Source organism: Protomyctophum bolini (genome assembly GCF_963924005.1).
Source record: "Protomyctophum bolini genome assembly, chromosome: 10".
Lineage (NCBI taxonomy): Eukaryota > Metazoa > Chordata > Actinopteri > Myctophiformes > Myctophidae > Protomyctophum > Protomyctophum bolini.
The window spans coordinates 15,723,304-15,743,387 of record NC_137871.1 but is presented as its reverse complement, the minus strand read 5'-3'; the positions used below and the strand labels follow the sequence as shown (position 1 = coordinate 15,743,387).

At 42.5% G+C, this 20,084-nt stretch overlaps 1 protein-coding gene across 1 annotated transcript in view; it reads left to right on the top strand.

Moving 5' to 3' along the window:
* LOC308322350 (neuronal acetylcholine receptor subunit alpha-7-like) overlaps positions 1-19,011 on the top strand; it is a gene marked incomplete at both ends in the record, with an annotated part of 34,218 nt that extends 15,207 nt beyond the window's left edge. Inside the window, 7 exons of the mRNA XM_080773548.1 lie at positions 460-504; positions 1,317-1,426; positions 11,941-12,188; positions 14,296-14,490; positions 15,233-15,319; positions 17,039-17,148; positions 18,394-19,011. Coding sequence (XP_080629674.1) covers positions 460-504; positions 1,317-1,426; positions 11,941-12,188; positions 14,296-14,490; positions 15,233-15,319; positions 17,039-17,148; positions 18,394-19,011 — 1,413 coding nt within the window. The remainder of the gene's footprint in view (positions 1-459; positions 505-1,316; positions 1,427-11,940; positions 12,189-14,295; positions 14,491-15,232; positions 15,320-17,038; positions 17,149-18,393) is intronic.
* Between the last annotated feature and the right edge of the window lie 1,073 nt (positions 19,012-20,084).

Genomic DNA, 20,084 nt, shown 5'->3' with positions numbered 1-20,084 from the left:
TTGCTGTCCAAAAGATTTGATTCCATAAAGCCTCCGTTTGCACCGTAATGAGGTAATGAGAGTTCTATATCACATACCTTCCCATCATTGGCCCATGCCTTTTCATACACGCACACAACCACACCATATAAACCCAGAGAGACGGAGGGAGGAAGGGCATGACTCCTGGTATAGATTTGCGCTCTACTAAGCACACTTTTCTAGTTGCAGCATGTTTTAAATGCCTAAATATGCATGACGGTTCCACTCAACCCATGTAAGAGCTATGTTTGGTTACATAAAGTGAGATTTTACACAGATCTGCAGGGCCTGCATGCGTTGTTCCATTCCGACTGAGTAAGACACCTTCACTGAATCAGAGCTGACAAGTATTGCTGTATAAAATATGAGTGGTTGTATCCTCTGTCTACACTCCAGCAACACTCTTTTCACCTTCTTTCCCTCTGTCTCTGCTACCAGGATGAGAAGAACCAGGTGTTGATGACCAATGCCTGGCTGCAGTTGGTGAGTGTGCCACCTGTCCTGTATAATGTACAGGTCATATATTACAAACACAGTGAGCACTCAGGGGAGAAGGGGAGAGGTCAAGAGGGGGAATAGGAGAGAGAGAGAGAGAGAGAGAGAGAGAGAGAGAGAGAGAGAGAGAGAGAGAGAGAGAGAGAGAGAGAGAGAGAGAGCAGACAGTCTAATTAAGCAATATTGCGTTATCGTGATTCTTGGCACGGCAGTGATGCAGTCAGGAACGAGGAGGAGCCGAGTTCTGCAAGCATGCCATCAAAATAAAACATATATGTATTCAAATATCGTGGGGCATTTCGTCTGCAAACGTCCCATGCAAACTGCTAGCCTAGCCACGCCATCTGATCGGCACAGCTGATATTTTGATTGATTTCATTTGAGAATGGCTAGGTGAGCTGTCATGCTTGTTTGAGCACGGGTAGAGAAGCCTATTCCAACCAATCAGATGTATTTATACTAGGTTGCGATATTTTGATCGCTCACTGAAAATAACCAGCTTGAAGCTTGTACTGTAGATCAACAATTCTTTGTGAGCAACACTGGCATGCACCTAAGTATAAATCAGGCAAGAGATCTATGGGAATTTGAGGCATATTTACATGCCAACTAGGATGATGACGTATATGCCGTATGACATCATCCTAGTTGACTGGTTCGGCTCCAGGCATTGAATCAGCCTCTGACCGTATAATATACGGTCAGAGGCTGATTCATTGCCTGGAGCCGAACCAACCTGTATAACCTGAGGGTTTTAGTGTTTTATATATACATGTTTTGTAATGATTTTCTTTCATCAGTACTGGACTGATGTTTACCTGAGCTGGAATCCAGACAACTACCCTGGTGTCCAGAACCTACGCTTCCCCTCAGACCAGATCTGGACACCCGACATCCTTCTTTACAACAGGTAAGAATGCCACGCTCTCGGTGTTTCGATAGGTGTGCGTGTGTGCGTGCGTGGGTGCCATGCGTGCATGCATGCATGAGCGAGAGAGAAGAGAGAGAGAGAGACAGTCGCTGACTGTCCACTGGAGTGGTGGAGAGACAACTCAGATTTGTTGTACATATTCTGTATAAATTCTAGAAATATACCAGGGACTAGTTCACTTGGACTTCAGCTCTTCCTTTAACCATCCATTATTTTGTGAAAAGAGACCCACCGGTTGTATGGCTGGACAGCTTATAAAAAGATAAGAGAAACCCTACAGTTGTGCCATTTGTGGCAAAAGCTTGTAAATATATCTGAAACCCTTTGCCTGTAGTTTTTGTGGAAAAAGTTCTCAAACTTTCTTTCTTTTCCTGCCTCTTCTTCCCTTTCTTTTTATTTTTTTTACATATTTTATTTAGATTTTTCAAATACAAGTGAAAAATCTTGGGATGCCGGGCATGGCATCGATTGCAGAGGTAAATTAATCTCGTTCTCTCGGGCCCGGTGCTTAACCAGTTAACACTACACAAGAGACACATAGACTCACACAAAAAACTAAACAAAAACAAGGGAACGAAAGGGTGGTATTGATGACCATCAGAGTTCAATAGGTTGCACCATAGCAGCCAGATATACAGAACGGCCATGCTCCCAGCATGCCTTGCTTAAAAAAATATCTAATCCTGTATCCATGTACTGTATTTAATCCACTGGTGCAAAACATAGACCTGATTGTTAGTGTGATGGACAAACACATTCCATAAACACATGGAAGAGAGGTTAGGATTCTAAATATAATCCCATGCTGTAAACATGATAACAGAGCATAACCGTGACAACAGATCCCAAACGCCGAATCTCTGGTGTTTACACAAAAATACATTTTGGGAAAATGAAAAACAGGCTTCCTCACGGTCTTCATGTGCTAATGTCCATATGCGATTTAAGAGGAAGAAATAGAGTCAGAGAGTCAGAAAACTCAGCTCCACTGGTTTATTAATTCAACGTTTCGATCACTGGGATCTTCTTCATATGCGAGTTAACCCACTGAGGGAGAATAATCCAAGGCAATAAACAAAAACTGGTATGAGGTGTGAATAAATCAGGGTTAAGGGTTTGTCGCTTTTTACCAGCCAAATGTGGGTAATCTAATGTAGCATGTTACAGTACATGTGTGTTTATTTACAGCATGTGTGTGTGTGTGCACAGATTGCTACACCTAATTCCTGTAGAGGAAGCTATCAATAGAATATAATGATGTGATATACGTATAAACATAACATTTTATGAAAATCTATGAACATCAAAGTAATATCTGATATACCTAAAGATTTATATTCAATACTCATTCACATTTCATATTGTCAAAATGACAGCACAACAGACTAAACACAGGTGAAATTCTGAGTAGATCTTGATGTTAAATTACAGTCAGTGAGAGTGATGTTAAATTACAGTCAGTGAGAGTGATGTTAAATTACAGTCAGTGAGAGTGATGTTAAATTACAGTCAGTGAGAGTGATGTTAAATTACAGTCAGTGATAGTGATGTTAAATTACAGTCAGTGAGACTCGTGCTTTTTGGAATTCAGGTCACATTTGTTCTCATCTGCTCTCGTAGCGTTCTTCACGCCTGTGCTTTCTCAAGTCAACTGGAAATCTTGGCCAGTTTTCCTTTGACTCATACGCTTGTAGATCAGCTATTTTCTTCCTGCACACACTACACTACACTGTCGTAGTGTATCTCAGGATAAACAACTACTTGAATTGGAAGGGACTAAATGTGAATGATGTTCTGCATAGTGCAGACAAAGAGAAAGTGGTATTTGAAGAACAGCTACTGTAGATAAAGTGGTGGTTAATTCATATCGACACGTCTGGAGCCAGAAGAAGAGAAAGAGAGACAGAGAATGAGAGGAAAGTATTACAGTTGATCTTCACTGAATCTGCGTAAAGCTAAAATATTAAATGCATGTTGCATGTTTCCAAACGCACGCACGCAAGGGGACAGAGCAAAGGTTTGGGCGATTAATCCAGATTTTAAAAGCTCCTCTTTTTAGCCTCACAGGGATTACCCATCTTAATCTATGTTCCCTCACCTAACCCATCTCTTTCCCTAAATCTCCCCCTCTCTTCCCATCACCTCCTTTCTCTCTTCCCATCACCTCCATCCTCCCACACCATCACTCACTCATGTCAGTCAGTCAGACTTCTCCTTTCCTGTTTACTCGTGTACTCTCTCTCTCTCTCTCTCTCTCTCTCTCTCTCTCTCTCTCTCTCTCTCTGTGTACATAACTCATCCTTCCAATCCTTGACTCTTTCTCTTTATAAATCATGGCGTCCACCTGTCAGTCAGTCTCCTGTTCTGCTCCCGGAGGATCAACATGTCCCTCTTCCTTCGCCTCAAAGCTGTGTCTGTTGTCTCGCTAATCTCTCTCTTGTGTATTTCATTGTGTTCCATTCTACTCGGCTGCATGGTCAAATCACGCCGGCATCATGAATGAGAAAGATTATTCATGGTGAGCCTTTTCGTTCCTTTTCTTTTCTTTTTTTTTAAACTGCTGTTTATGTGACATGATGTGACACAATGAAAAGTAAACCGTCAGTTTGGATGATCGGAAGGAAAGGCACAAGGACGTTTGTGGAGCTTGTCCGGAAGTGTTGCCAGATTTCTTCATGGGTCTATGAAAACAAGCCCAAAAGAAAGGGGGGTGGTCTTCTGCAGACAAATATTACATATAATCTTGGGAGCCTTGCCATGAAAGTCTTTGAGATAAACTTGTTTAAGAACAAGCCCAAATAAGCAATACACTTTAGAAACAAGCCCCCCCCCCCCCAATAAACAACAACCAAATAACACAACCCACGACTACGGATATTTACAAGCAACTTTACAGAAAAATAAGCCCAAAGTTGCTTATAATAAGCGGACATGGCACATTTGAGCCTGCTTGGCGGCTCAAATGTGGGGTGGGTGGAGGTGGAGTGGGGGAGGGTGGTGTCTCTATTTACAGCCCAGCCAGAAGGTTTTAGATGGCCCCCTGGGGGGGCCATCACACACACACACACACACACACAAAACACATGCACACAAAACATGCACACACACACACACACACACACACACACACACGCACACAACACAAACACACTAATACCTCAACATTATACTGTGTCGACATTACTGTGATATGGATGTATACCTGCACAGTGCACACACAAACACACAAACAAATATAAATGTGTACATGCTCTGCTACATGCACATTGCACACTCACTCACGCACGCACACACACACACACACACACACACACACACACACACACACACACACACACACACACACACACACACACACACACACACACACACACACACACACACACACGCGACCTTACATATTGAACATTAATGGCACAGCACACACCATTACACAGCCAATAACACGTATTGAATAGCAGAGGCATTCCGTCTTATTAGCATGTTCCTGAGCAGAGCATTCTTTCATGTGCTGCCATTGTGACTAATATGAAGTTAATGATGTTTGGACGCGTACGTACGAATGCGAGGGCAATCTCAATATGGGATGCAGTAAATGAAAAACTATTTAAAGAATCAATTGTGAGGCATTAGTCATTCTATACGTATATTATCTTATTTTTCATATCCCTTGTTGTGTTTTCATAATTGTGAGTGTGATCACGTTGACTCACCTATTGGGGAGACAATTAAAAGCTTTCCCGTGAGTCAGTGATTTCATTAACACAGGTGATAGCAGCACTGCTTGTTTTCCTTTCTGTTTTGACTTTTAGAATGCCAGACACAAATGTTCACTGTTTTGATTTATTTGTTTTGGGTAGCTTAATCAGATAGCAGTCCGACTGTGCAACTGTGAAAGTCACAGTGAAGATAGACACGTTATAGGCATATGGATTGAAATCAGATCGCTCAAACCACCTTCAGAGGTTTCATTGCGACTTTCATTGCGACAGGTCGCATTTACTTTGAAATCGGGCATTTCCCATCAGTCAGTCAGTTGGTTGGTTGGTCACCCCAGGCAGTCTGCGTGTGCGACACCATCGCGGGACGAAGACAGTGACTGCAGGTGTGGTTTTGAGGACTGATTTGAATTGCTGTTGTTCAAACACAACAGAAACCAAGGATTATAATATATTTCAAGGGCGAGAGATCACAATAAAAATCCTAATCATTCTTCCTCAACACTGGGAGAAAAACAGCATCTGAAAGTTTGATGGTGAATTTTTGCAGTTAGAACTTTTCCATTGCATCTTATGAGAGGCAGGGTTCTTGTGCTGCCGTTATGCGCGCGCATGCTGTTGCTTCTCAGTGTGACATTGTCTGTTAAGGCGTCTATGCGGAGAACAAATTTCACTGCGGTAACGTGTGTGACAAATGGGTGAAGGGTTGGGTGGATGTGTGAAATAATATGCCTATTCATTACTAGCGATACATTCTTTGGATTTACTTGAATTAGCTTAATGTAAGATAGATGAAGACTGACTCTGAAGCTGTCTCCATTCCTTGATTATTTATACATTGTCATCTTATACAACACTGCAACAATGTATGGAAGCCACTGTTTCATACAGTACCTTAAAGGGGAATACCACTCAATTTCAACATTTTACTATGTCATTAATATACCTGGAAATAATGGAAATAACTATTTTTAAAATTCCCCCCAATTCTGTATTGCCTGGAGCTGGAGGTCTGAAAATAAAATCTGTAACATACATCTTGGGGACTCATGGGGGGACCTTTTTTTAATTATTTCCACGCAACAACTCTAAGGTATATTAATGTTAATGAATTAATTAAAATGTTATAGTCCTGTAACTGTGTAGTCACAAACCATAACCATGGCCAAATAATGTATAATAACCTTCTCCCAAATAACGTACCCTAACCAAACGAGTTACCCTAATTTGAAGGTAAATCGCAAAACATAATGACCTGAAACTAATTATAGAACCACGTGGACAAATATTTAGTTTACAGAATATTTACAAACACTAAGTGCTATCACTGTTTTGAGATGAACCACCGTGAGAATAATGTTGAAATATTTAAACAGTAATGATTTCAATTAGATGCTGTTTCAACAATGAACTTGAATCATCATAGAGAATGACCCCTATTGTTATTCCTGGGTATACAACTGTTCTGATAACCAGCTGTTTGAAAACCAGCTGAGACACCCAGCTTTGAAACACCTTTGTGAGCTCTGACAAAGGAGAAACCACCAGTGCATTCTCTCCTGCAGTAGATCCTGCGCATTAATTTATCTTGGTAAAGAAATGCCAACAATGGCCAGCCTGATTTATACTTGCATTGTGTCGCGCAGCAAAAAAAGACAACATGTGCATCATGGCTTCACTTTGGGATTGATACTGCAATTCAAATCAGGCTCATATCCTTAAGTGTGTTCATACTATACATAATACGTATTAGACCTGTCCATGCCCAGGAAGCATACATAAACATGTCTTCCATACATATTCCTGTTCCAACTAACTAATCTAGTTGACCATTGGTCAACTAGATTAGCTACTAGTTAGCTAGTAGCCTAGCTAACTAGCTGCATGCCTGATATAAGGAACCAAACAAACATCCCCACCCTGAATATTTCTAGTCATTCCAGGAATAAAACAAGTGCTAAGTCACATGGATGGAAAAGTAATTCCTTGACACAGTTGAAGTGAGTCTAAACCAGCCACGCATGTGTCGGACTGTTGCATGTCAGACTGTTAGTACGTCGGACCAACATATGCGTCCCGTGGATCTCGGCTCAGCATGGCTGAAGGCTACAGGGAATGTTCCATATACGCTTCTAGCAGTCATGGTTTTAGCATTGACAACTAGAATGATCCGCAATGATCCGACCGACTTCCCACTTGGCACATCGCTCCCCTGGGTCCTCTGTGATGTTGAAGTCAGCCGGGCTACAGTATATTGGCATGCCCAACCACGTTGGAAAGTCTTGAAAAGAATGGAAAGAAGTGATAGTCGTCTGTAGTTCAGTTAATGGTCTAGACTCTAGAAGGCCATAAGAACCTTGAGGACAGGTGGTTGGACACTAGTTCTAGGAATCTGTCTGGAGATAGAGTAGAGGACAGGCATGGTATTTTGCGGTTAGCTTTAGGTGAGTTAGAAGGTTGATTAATGGTAAGATGGGAGAAAGAGCTTATGAGAAAAAAAAGCTTCAACGTTGAGAGGTAGGCGAGGAGTGGATGGACGAGGATGGAGATGCAGAGCTTTCTTGGGTCAGAGGGTCAGAGGACTGAATCTTTCCATAATAGAAAGAAGACTTAAGGTCCTTTCAGACTGCTGCATTTTCTTTATATTCTCTGGTGTTTTTTCGCCCTTTTTCTGAAGCTGTGTGTGTGTGTGTGTGTGTGTGTGTGTGTGTGTGTGTGTGTGTGTGTGTGTGTGTGTGTGTGTGTGTGTGCGTGTGCAAACTGTGCATGCGTGCATGGATCATCAGTACTACAGTGTTGAGTGAAGGGAAAGGACAGCATGCATGACTCATGTCCCTTGGCCCAGAGACCTGTCACTACCTCCATTGTTCCTCTTCAATAATGATGTATTGGACGCACCCCTTTACAAGTGCTGTACAATGTGCATTATGTTGACCATTTCTCACATTACACACACACACACACACGCGCGCGCGCGCATGCACACACGCGTGCACGCACAAACGCACACACACACACACACACACACACACACACACACACACACACACACACACACACACACACACACACACACACACACACACACACACACAGATAGGTCTTTTGTGACATGTACAAGTGTGGAGTGTGGGAGAGTGCCCCTCATACAAAAGCTAGCATAAAGCCAAGCCTTGAATAATTCAATTTATGACCCAGCCTTAACCAACCCTTATCTCCTCGCTGCAACATGTCAACCAGCCGTTGATCCCGACACCCATAACAGAAATAAATAACAACACTAAAGGCCACTGCAAAAAGGTGAATTGCTCAAGCTGAAGAAAAGGAAATGACAGAGAAAATAGGAGAACGGGAGAGCAGTCAAGTGGCTGCATTGAATAGAGCTGTCAGATGTCCTAATGGGCATTTACAACTACTGCAGTGTAGGACCTGCAGAGAGTGGCAATGGGGGTGGGAGGTAATGTGAGGGGGGGGGGGGTGCATGGGTTCTTTGCATGTGTGCATAGCATACAGTATATGCATATACCAGAGAACATAACTAAACGGAACAAGTACAGACGAGATAAAGTCCAAAAACAGATCAACATGGCCAAAGTCTACAGGCTGAGGAGCAGGCCGTTACAAGAGGACTAGAAGATGAGGAGGGCAGCAGAGGAGAGAAGAAAAGAACAGCAAAGAGACAGAATATGAAGGTGTCAGATGATGCACCTTTCACAAGTTATCTGCATGATCAACGTTTTTATTCTCTAAATTCTGACCTGAGCTTGAGGCCAGTATACAATATGCAGTACAGTATATAGTTTTGTTTTGTTTTGTTGTACTCATGTTGAGTAGACGATCAGCATTACTGTTAACCAGTGTAAAAAGACATGTATATCCGAATCATTTTTAACTGTATGAAAAGGTGTCATATAATCCCATGAGGGATGGGCCACGAGGTGGCATGACACTTAAATAAAGTCATTCATTCATTCATTCATTCATTCATTCCTATAGTATCTGTGTGTGCATGCAAATACATAGAGTAAACACGTGGACCTTGTTTCAGTCAGATACTGTACATGAGAATCAATATAGGTTAGTCTTGCTTAAGTTTTAGAACAGTTCAGCTTTTGTTCCTGCTTTCCTCTCTGACAATGTTCACACAATTCTTTCTGTTAATACTTAATTGCATTTCCACCTTTGTGACCTCTTGACAACTCTTAAATTGAAAACATGTGTCAAAAGAATCAGGTCTAATAATAGTTAGAAGTGAATGCTGATTATGAAATGCTCCTTTGAGTGTAACAAACTTTGTGCAGATGACAAGTTAAATCAAACATAATTATACAGCACAGCATATCTGGATTCAACAACCAAGCTGTGTACAGACACACGCACGCACACACACACACACACACACACATACACCCCTCTGGCAGACAGATGGCCATTCCTTTTTTTAATGCCGTACTTATAAAGATTACACTAGCCATTACCATCCCCCTCCCCAATACAATTTCTACCCCATCCCTCCTCCAGCCTCTCTCCTGGACTATATGGCCGCTGTGAATTAATGTCAATGTGACCTACGCCTGCTGTAGGCCTGTCTTTTCCATATCCCACTCATCTCTTTTGACTCTGGAGAAGTAAATGCACACGTTTTTTGTTATTTTTCTTTTATCATAACCCCTTGACCTAAAATTGTCACATAAGTCCATGGCTTGTTTTTCATAATTAGACAAATTCTCTTTATAGTCTCAATAATTGACTAGACAGTCAGACTAGATAGTGCAAATGGTCTGTGTTGGGTGGAAACCTCATATGTACAAAACGAAACAAATTCAAAAACAGCAAAAGCAGCAGATCAACAAGCTCAAAACACTTGCTGATCTGCATGCTTATTTTTTATATATCTATTTGTGTGTGTCACTGTAGTATAATGTAGGGCATTCTTTTATGAAAAAACACAAAAGGTTAAAATATGGAGAAGGTTTCTGCCGAACACAATAGTTGTTCCTGTGAGTTTGTTTACCCTACAGTCTATATTTCAGCTGTATTTCTGACTATACCTCCTAACTATTGGATCTTCGAATTGTTGGACAAACCAGCTAACTCCAACTTGTGGAGCATATAGGTGGTTTGTCCCCCATTGATTAAAAGGATGAAGACGTCAGAAGGAAAAAAACCTCCACTTGAGCTACTGTATATTTGTATAAACGGGTGATAATATAAGGACACATTCAAGTAGCTATCTAACAATGTATAAAGTCGCCATATCAACTTTGATGAGGCAGTATTGTGTTGTTCTAAAAACATGTTTGTTTTTTATTTGTTTTTTCTGAAAGGTTAAAGATGGAATGCCACAATTCTTCATGTGTCTATGAGGTGACAGTACTTCATTAGACACCCTGGAGTCGTTTTGATGTGCAATGGTGTATTAACTTTGTATTTAGGTTAGGGTTTCTTCCTGGAGGCTGAACCCTTGACAGTCAAACGAGCCAATATAGTGACATCACACTATCAGCCCCTCGCCTAACCCCTCCCCTTTTATCATACAACTACAGCTGTGCTGTAGTTCAGGTGGATTACCACCCACCAGGCAAACCAGGCATACTTAATGAACTGGTGGGCGTGTCCACATAAAAGCATGATTTTAACAAATACTGTACACTTTTTGGAAAAAGTTCTTCCTCCTTATATTATAATACCTGATGATCATGTTTTATGGTGGAAAAAAATCGTGGCACTCCATCTTTAATATTTTGGACATAGCTGGTTTGGTATCTGCCCGACAGCAGAGCTATGAATGCACGTGCATTATTTGTGCAATAATTCAAAACCATGTTCTGCAGAAAACACTTATTTTACACTAAAGCAGCTTTAGTCACTGTACTGTAGTTAAAAGGGTGACTGTAGGTGCCTGTAGACGAACATAATCAACTCCAAAGCAAGGCACTCTTACAGTTAAAATGTCTAGGTTAAAACTTGCATGTTCAAGGTCGAACAGATAAACTAAAAAGTTGAGATCTTCCTTCGACCTGGACATTTTGTTTTTATCTGCAATTTATTGATCCAAAAGTTCTCAGGCTGATTCAACTCCTTCAGATAATTAACCTTTCTTGTTGAGATGGGAACATGATCTATATATCCATAGCTTAGAGAGAGGACTTTTCTTTGGTTACAGGATTTATTGTGTTTGGCCATAGGCTCTTTGTCTCCAACTCTCCATATCCCCATCTCAACAAGAAAGGGCAACTTTCTAAAACTGATAAATCAACCTGATAGCTTTTGGATCCATAAATCGCAGGAAACCAAATTTCCTTTGTGAGAACAGTCTGCTTATGTATTTAAAATAAATGTGTGTGAATGTACTTGTATGTGTCAGGAACTGGCAGGAACCTCAATCAATCAATCAATCAATCAATCAATCAAGTATGTGGTTGATATTAAGGCCATTTGGTGAATTTCCATCATAGATAGGTCTTTATATATTTAGTTATTGTAGGCTATACAGAATATGCAGAATATGCTTTCTATTCTTTTATTTTATTTATCCATATTAACTTTAAGCACATCTCTGCTAATCAGGGTAAATTGAGTGCTTTGAAGTAATTTGGCAAAGATGGGCTGTCCATCTAATATTAAGGAACCCGGGTGGTCTGATATGTTCAGCCCAAAGACCACGGCCAATTGTGGCTCTGCACCGGATGCTGCAGTATTTCTGGGATGCACACTACAGTATACTGTAGCTTCATCGTTATAATACAATTCTATGTCTTCCTATCTCTCTAGTGCCGACGAGCGCTTCGATGCCACCTTCCACACCAACGTGTTGGTGAACGCATCAGGCTACTGTCAGTACATCCCCCCTGGCATTCTGAAGAGCACCTGCTACATCGACGTGCGCTGGTTCCCCTTCGATATACAGAAGTGTGACCTGAAGTTTGGTTCCTGGACCCACAATGGCTGGCTGCTGGACCTTCAAATGCTTGATGTGGACACATCCACCTACATACCCAATGGAGAATGGGACCTTGTGGGTAAGAAAGCCTCATTCTAGCATTACAGAAGATGCCATTGGAAAAGCAGTGGTACTATTCAAAAGTACAAATTACGAAAGAAACAGTGAAACTTTACATGCTCAGTGCGTCGCGGTGTGACACTTTGGTTCCCAGTCCGTTTCTAGAAATGTAGTGCCATTAGAAATTCCATTTGCAATGTAGCGGAGTGAGAGTCATAAGCTTTCACACAGTTGTTCTGACTGACATGCTGCATCATATGAGAGACATTTTCCAATGCAATGCTCTTTGTAGCTGTAGAGCAGAAGTAAGTCAGTACTTAACCCTAACCCTATTATTTCATTGAGCTTCATCACTGGAATTATGCAGTAAGTGTTTTCTGGCATTCAGAACATTTAACAATATTGGAAAATAATGAGACAAAACTCATTACTAAACTGTAAAGCGATATGACAAGGCACATTAACGCCACAGTCTGTACAAAATGTGTTCCCAGTTTGCTTGATTAATGAGGCCCGTTCCACCATCCTCTCTGGAGAGAGAGAGAGAGAGAGAGAGATGTGACTATACGTGACTCCACGTTCACTTTGAAGATGACTTGTCATAATGGCATACAGTACGCTGTGCAGAGAATGGGATACTGTTGGCTTTGCTGACTTCCCATATGTCTCCATATTGAAATTAAGTGAATTAATCAGATTCAACAGATGGGAAAGATGTCGATGGAAGGAGAGAGGACGAGTGTTGCAGCTGGGACAGAGCAGCACAGCAGGGTCACATGGTCCCTGGGGATGGGTGCCAGGCAGGCCCAGATGGTATGCAGTAGGAAGGTTTGACACCGAGGCAGGGATGCAGCCAGGCCATATGAGTCACTCACCATGCAGAGCAGTGTGTGTTTGGTGTTTATGACACAAGGGGCGTCAGGGTGGGCAGGATGTAAAGAGGCAGCTTGGGAATCTGAAGGTTCACAGTTTGATTCCTGGCGTGCTCATGAAACCCACCAGGCGCGCAAGCGTAAGCTCTGCTTTTCTTTCGCTCCATGCAGCTGTTCTCACTGGCGACACATGGACCCTCCACTCGAGCACAATATGTTTTTTCTCCCCACTCTTGGCGGTGGAAAAATGTATCTCGTTTATCATTGAAATGCATTGAGTATAGGATGACTGGACCAGTCATCCTACAGTCACGTGTAAACACACACAATGAAGCACATGTGCAACGCTTATTTGGTGGGTTCAGTCAGTGCGTTAGTGTCAAACTGTCCTTGAGCAAGACAATGTTCCCCTGCTCCCAATGAGCATGCATGGGTGCTTCCTCCATCGGTTTATGAATTGGTGATGTAAAGCACTATGGAGAAAGGTGCTATATAAATGCACCATTTACCATTTATGATGATGAAAGTCAGGCCTCACAGTAAACCGTCGTCACCAACGAAACCATTGTTTTCCTATGGTCCAGTGTGCACTCTTCTAGCGCTACGCATCACGTTTTTCAAATATGTGCATCAAAGTGAAAATATTCTCAACTTTTCAGTGCAAGGGTGCTGACTGCTCGTCATAATGCTTTTACCAAGAACGCCAAGTAAAGTGGTTGGACACCTGTTTAGTGTTTACCAAGACATTTCTGAAATGTGCCCCTACAGGATCGGTGGAAAGCACTTAGTGACATGTTGCAAGCTCGTAGATCTGCTATTTTTTGTACTTTTACTCAAGTAAATTGTACTTTTACTCAAGTACATTTTTGAATAAGGGCTTTAGTCAAGGGTTCCGAAACTTGGGGCCCTTCATAGGCCGTTGATTGTGTTAAATTTTGGTAAAAAAATATAAAAAAACGAAGAAATAAATAGCTGAAAATGTGACGCGCACAGCGCCGCACACACAAATTCGGGGTCCCCAGGAAATATCGGCCCAGGGGCCCTCGTGGCGGTTAATCTGTTTGTTTACTGTTGACTGAAAAAACAATGTTGCACATTAAGGTTTGCCTCTGAGATGTATAGTAGAGCTAGCTATAGAAGTAAAAGTGGAAACACTTAAAATACCTCAATACCTCAAACGTTTACCCACGGGTAAATGCACATAGTTTCTTTACACTGCTGTGTGTGTGTGTGCCCATGCATGCATCGTGCCAGGTGTGCCAGCCAAGCGCAACGAGCTGTACTACGAGTGCTGTAAGGAGCCCTACCCCGACGTGACCTTTACAGTGACCATGCGGCGGAGGACCCTCTACTACGGCCTCAACCTGCTCATCCCCTGTGTGCTCATCTCTGGCCTCGCCCTGCTCGTCTTCCTGCTGCCCGCAGACTCTGGAGAGAAGATCTCGCTGGGTGAGAGACGCCGGATTCCACAAAATGCCTTGTGAACTGGTAGCTCTCAAAAATATAGCAGATGTACAAGCTGAGCTTGCACATCTGCTATTTTTGAATAGCCAACGCCCGGTCTTAATGGGTTATAATAATTTGGTCGGGGAGGTGTCTCTGTATCGTTTATGACAGTTAGTCAATCATGTTTGATACAGTCTGTTTCTAGCCAAAATGTAACTAATTCGGCAGCAGTAACATTAGCGTTTTCTCACAGTCCGTTGATTCTTCATATCCATGAGTGAAACGGCCGGGATGGTTAGTTTATTTTTCAAACACATTTCTTATATGAGGCGATCTAAGATCCTCCTATGTGGATTATAATACAAATAAAAAAGTACACAAACCCGCGTCCTGTAGCGATATTGATGTCAGACTTTGTCTCTATTAATTGGGAAACAAGACATCACGTTTTGAATGATCTTGGGCCTGTGCTTATGGCTATGAATAGATGCATCTAAAAATCTTAATTTAATAGTTTTCCACCTCTTCTTATCTAACTGACCTAACTGTGCACGGTTGTGATTTGAAATTGCATGTCTCACAGTGCCTCTTATGCAGTCAGATTTGAATACATTAAAAACCAATCAGACTCCAATCTGGATGGGAAATCAGATTTGGGCCTAACAACCTAACTGGTCACAGGCTAGCACTTCATATGTCCCCATCCTCTCTCTCTCTCTCTCTCTCTCTCTCTCTCTCTCTCTAGGTATCACGGTGCTTCTCTCACTGACTGTCTTCATGCTTCTAGTTGCTGAGATCATGCCAGCCACCTCTGACTCTGTTCCCTTAATAGGTGGGTTATCCTATCCTGATGTATCCGACTGTATACTGTAGAGGTAGGCGTGTCTCTCTGTATGTGTCCACATGCACCATCTTAAAGAAATCCTCTGGCATCAACTGTGCACATCCAATGTAGTTATTATTTAATCCCAAGCTCTTGTTAATACTTTTAATTGCGGTTAGATATAAACCCCACAGACAGACTTGACCAATTCACTTTAAAATGTTACTTAAATGTCACTTAAAAACAAGCAATTGTGTTGTGAGCTTGTTGATCGGCTATTTTTGCAACTTTTGTGTGATACCATGACGAAGTATAGGGCATTCATTTACAGAAACATCCAGACCCCCAGGAACTGGGCGCGGCCCCTTCCGGCGAGCCGCCCTGTGTCTGAACTGAAACCCTATGCCATTCCCCCAAATGGCATAGGGAGCAAATTGTGAGGCCTGAACTAAAACTGTCAACAGCGTTAATATAGTAGGTCCTGAAAAGTGGAGACTCCCTGCAGGGAAAGGAAGAGAGCAACAGATGAGGAAAGAATGAGGGATAGATGGTTGGAACCAAAGACAGAGAGAGGAAGAGAAAGAGAAAGTGATGAACAGCTATATGGGCAAGTCTGACAAGAGGCTTCTAAGATATTGTGGATTGGTTGATGAGATACTGTAAAGCATGTCATATCATTATAAAATATATATATCACTTTATAGAGAGCTACAGATGTAAAGTGATATATTTAATGATTTACTCCCACTTGAAGCAGACAGTGTGCGATTCATCACATGTCTTGAGTCACAGGCTGTCTTAACAGATTGTGTTCATTTCATTAAATTATTTAAATTTAGATAGGATATGTTTGACAACACTGATTTAATTCCAACGTCCCAATTCATCCTTCCTCCCCTCTGCGTCATTCCTGAACAAAAGTGTGGTTGATGGCCGGTAGGCTACAGTACAGTACGTGTGCTTGTGACCTAACCAAAGTGTGTAGACTACGGCTTACAGGGAGAGAGAACAAAGAGCAAAATAAAGAGTATTATACAACGTAGATAAAAAGGGGATAATAGTGTAAGGATGTAGACAGGAGGAGGGGGCAGGAATGTCTTTTTAAAGTGCTGGATCATAACTCCCATTAGTTAACTGTTGTTTTCCCTCCTTCCCCTATAGCTCGATAAGAGATTGCCTTGCTCTAGCGTCTTCTAGTCTGTGGATTCATTTTATGCTCTCCTTCCTCCCCTACAGCCCTTCTCCCCTGGGTTCATACCTTTACAATCTATGGTTCATACATCCCCAGTGTGCCCTTCACAACCATAAACAGCTCAGATATTAAGCGGTTTAACCACTTAAGCCCTAATGTTACCATCATACCATGAATAGCACAAATAGACCATCTACAAGCTATCTATTTAATTTAGCAATTTAAAATATTTAGTACAAGCTTTAAATTAAACATCCTCAAATAACTTAGGGTGAAACGGGTACTTGGCACATAGCATGTCATATATCCGTTGAATAACTTAGGGTGAAACGGGTACTTCTCACAGCATGACATATATCCGTTAAATAACTTAGGGTGAAACGGGTACTTGGCACATAGCATGACATATATCTGTTGAATAACTTAGGGTGAAACGGGTATTTCTCACAGCATGACATATAGCCCTTGCATGAAACTGAGTCCATTACCCATGTGTAAATGTGGAATTATATTGATACTGGTTTGTGTCTTTGTAGCCCAGTACTTTGCCAGCACAATGATGATTGTTGGAATGTCAGTCGTGGTGACTGTTATCGTGCTGCAGTTTCACCATCACGACCCTCAGGGAGGCAAGATGCCAAAATGGGTGAGTAGCATGACTGGATTAAGGTTGGTGAGGGGTGCGTTAAGGGTTGGGAGAGGGTTAAGGTTAGGTTTGGGTGTGCTGCCCTGTGGGAGGTTAGGTTTGGGTGAGGGTTTGAGATATCGGACCAATATCTAAATATCCCATCCCCTGATTATGAAATAAGAACAAAATGACTACCATGTGAATATACGGTCAACTTCACCTACAGCCACGGAACTCCTCGATTCCCCAACGAAATTTAAAACGGACTTAAAAAATGTGACTATCCTCAAAATATAATGAACTCTATGCACAACAGCCAGACTGGACAGAAAATGGGCCCCTTCCTTACTTCCATCACAGGTGTTACCTATGATTCTAATGACTGTTCCATTTGGTTCTCAAACATTAGCAAATGCAGCATCATTGGTAAAAACCTGTGAAGGAAGTAAGGAAACAGCCAATCTATGGCTGCTGTGCATATAGAGCCCATAGAGCATCGCCGTCTGCGGCGTAAATTAATACTTTTTGAAAACTCTATGGGGAAAATTAATGGGGAATTCTCTTCCGGGGCTCTCGTCGTCATGAAAGGGGGCGGGACTGCCACGCTCTATTGGACTTAGATAAAGGTATCCCCTTCTAGCTTGAGATGCAATCAACACACTCCCTCAGTGAGCTCCACGGACGGAGCGGAGCCCTGTGTGAGGTAGCCTGGTTAATAAACCAGACCGAATCAGCCGATTACCTGCCGGCGGATTATGGTCTGGAGAGGCTCAATTGTACGCCCATTTCCTACACCAGAGAAATGGGGCGGCCAATCGGGACACGGTATGCAATATAGGCGGGCTTTGGTACAGTGACTTTCAATGCTTGAGAAAATGTTTCAACCCGCAGCCCTGGAAATGAAATCCAAGCTGAGCCTCCCCAGACTAATATCCCGCGGTCCGTGCAATATTAGTCTGGTTTATTAACCAGGCTATGTGTGAGGGGCATCCTCTGCCCCCTGCCCCTGCCACATGTATTCTGAAAATATCGCTTTCAGTGTTGTTCTGGTATGTAATGCATTGTACAGTATGTCATGATGATTAATTTAATACAACGGACCACAAAGGAAACAAGCTTTTCGTCCTTTTAGCATAGTTTATATTTTGTGTGTTTTTCTTTTTTACTATACTAGTGCCATACTGCTTTCAAACAATCAATCAATTGCATCTGGAACCTGTCCGAAACATGAATTATCCACGCAACTCCTTTCTGTGCCCTCAGGTGCGAGTGATCCTCCTGAACTGGTGTGCCTGGTTCCTCCGCATGAAGAAGCCCGGCGATGAGCGCAGGCGGACTGGCTACAAGTTCCAACCCCCTCAGCACCACTCCAGTGCCAGCTCCATTGAAATGAGAACCTTGCCCACCGTCAATGTCCCTGTCTCCCAGCCGACAGGCCCACCCTGCCCCACCGGAACCGCCAATGGCTCCATGAGCCTCTACTTTGGTGGCTACCACCCAATGGAGAGCCCACCCTACCCTCCCTCCAGTGACTCCGGTGTGGCTCTGGGGGGACGAGCCTACAGTTCCGACGAGGCAGAGCCACCCGGAGGAGGGGGAGGGGTCGGAGGCCTCGGCATGGGAGTCGGAGTCGGAGCCGCAGTGGGAATCAGCGTCCCCCCACCGGAGATCCAGCGGATCTTGGAGGAGGTGTCGTACATCGCCCAGCGCTTTCGGGATCAGGACGAGGCAGAGGCCATCTGCAGCGAGTGGAAGTTTGCAGCAGCGGTGGTTGACCGGCTGTGCCTGGTGGGGTTCTCCCTCTTTTCGATCATCTGCACCTTCACCATCCTCATGTCAGCACCCAACTTCATAGAGGCTGTTTCCAAGGATTTCACATAGCTGGATGCAGCATCACAAGAGAGGGAAGGAGGCACAGGGACCAAATAAAAAAAAAGCTTGAGGGAGATCAGGACAAACACAAGTAAAAGAGTGGAACACTGTGAAGAGACTTGCTGCTAGTTCAGATGGCATAAAAGGTGGTTCCCAAACTTGGGCCCAGTCCCTGCGTATATGGCTTAATGTGTCTCACTTATCATCACAATACATTGGTACCAACTAATACAAATTAAGTTGATAATTGACTTTAAGTAAAATGTATTAATTTCTTTGTCTAGCATAATTTGTATACGTATTTCTTGCCTCTTGAACAAAAGAGTGGAAAAGGTTGGGAATCACTTTACAATAGAAAGAATCAATGTAAAGAAGGAAGGAGGCCATGGAGGGCAAATGGAAAAGAAGGTTAAAGCAGGAATTCCTGCTTTGATTAATAAATAAGGACCAAGTGGGACTCAATGCAGTTGCTCTTTCTCCTTATTGAAAATAGTGTTAATAACATGTTCTTTTGTCCGTCCTATATACGCTTTGAAATTATAAATAGATGCATATTATGTTGGCAAGAGGGACCGTCTCACTCTTTTGTTGTTCACAACTGCAGCGGTTTTTGTTGGTGAAAGCCCATGCATACCGCCTCAGTCTTCCCATGAATACCGCCTCAGTCTTTGTGAACTATCAAAATCCTGGCTACTATTTGAACTTTGACTATCCAGGGAATGAAGTCCCAGCAGTTGTTGCCAATGATATAAAGTCCTTGTAACATGGTGATAGACTATTAGCCGTCTATACTGAGATGTCTCACTGTGAACCTTGTTGTTTTTGTTTTCACTTTAGTCAATAGTGGCTTGTGTGGTACATGTCGCCATTATTACTTTGCTTCAGTTCAAGCATAGACATTTCCAAAAAGATAAATGGTCTGCATTTCTTCAGAGCCTTTACCCAAAATGCTTTCAATGTGTGTTATATTTTCACATTCACACACAGACACAGATAGTGGAGGCAACCATGCAAGGCACCAACCTGCTCATCGGGAGCAGATAGGGGTTCAGTGTCGTGCTCAGTGAAACTTCGACACAAAG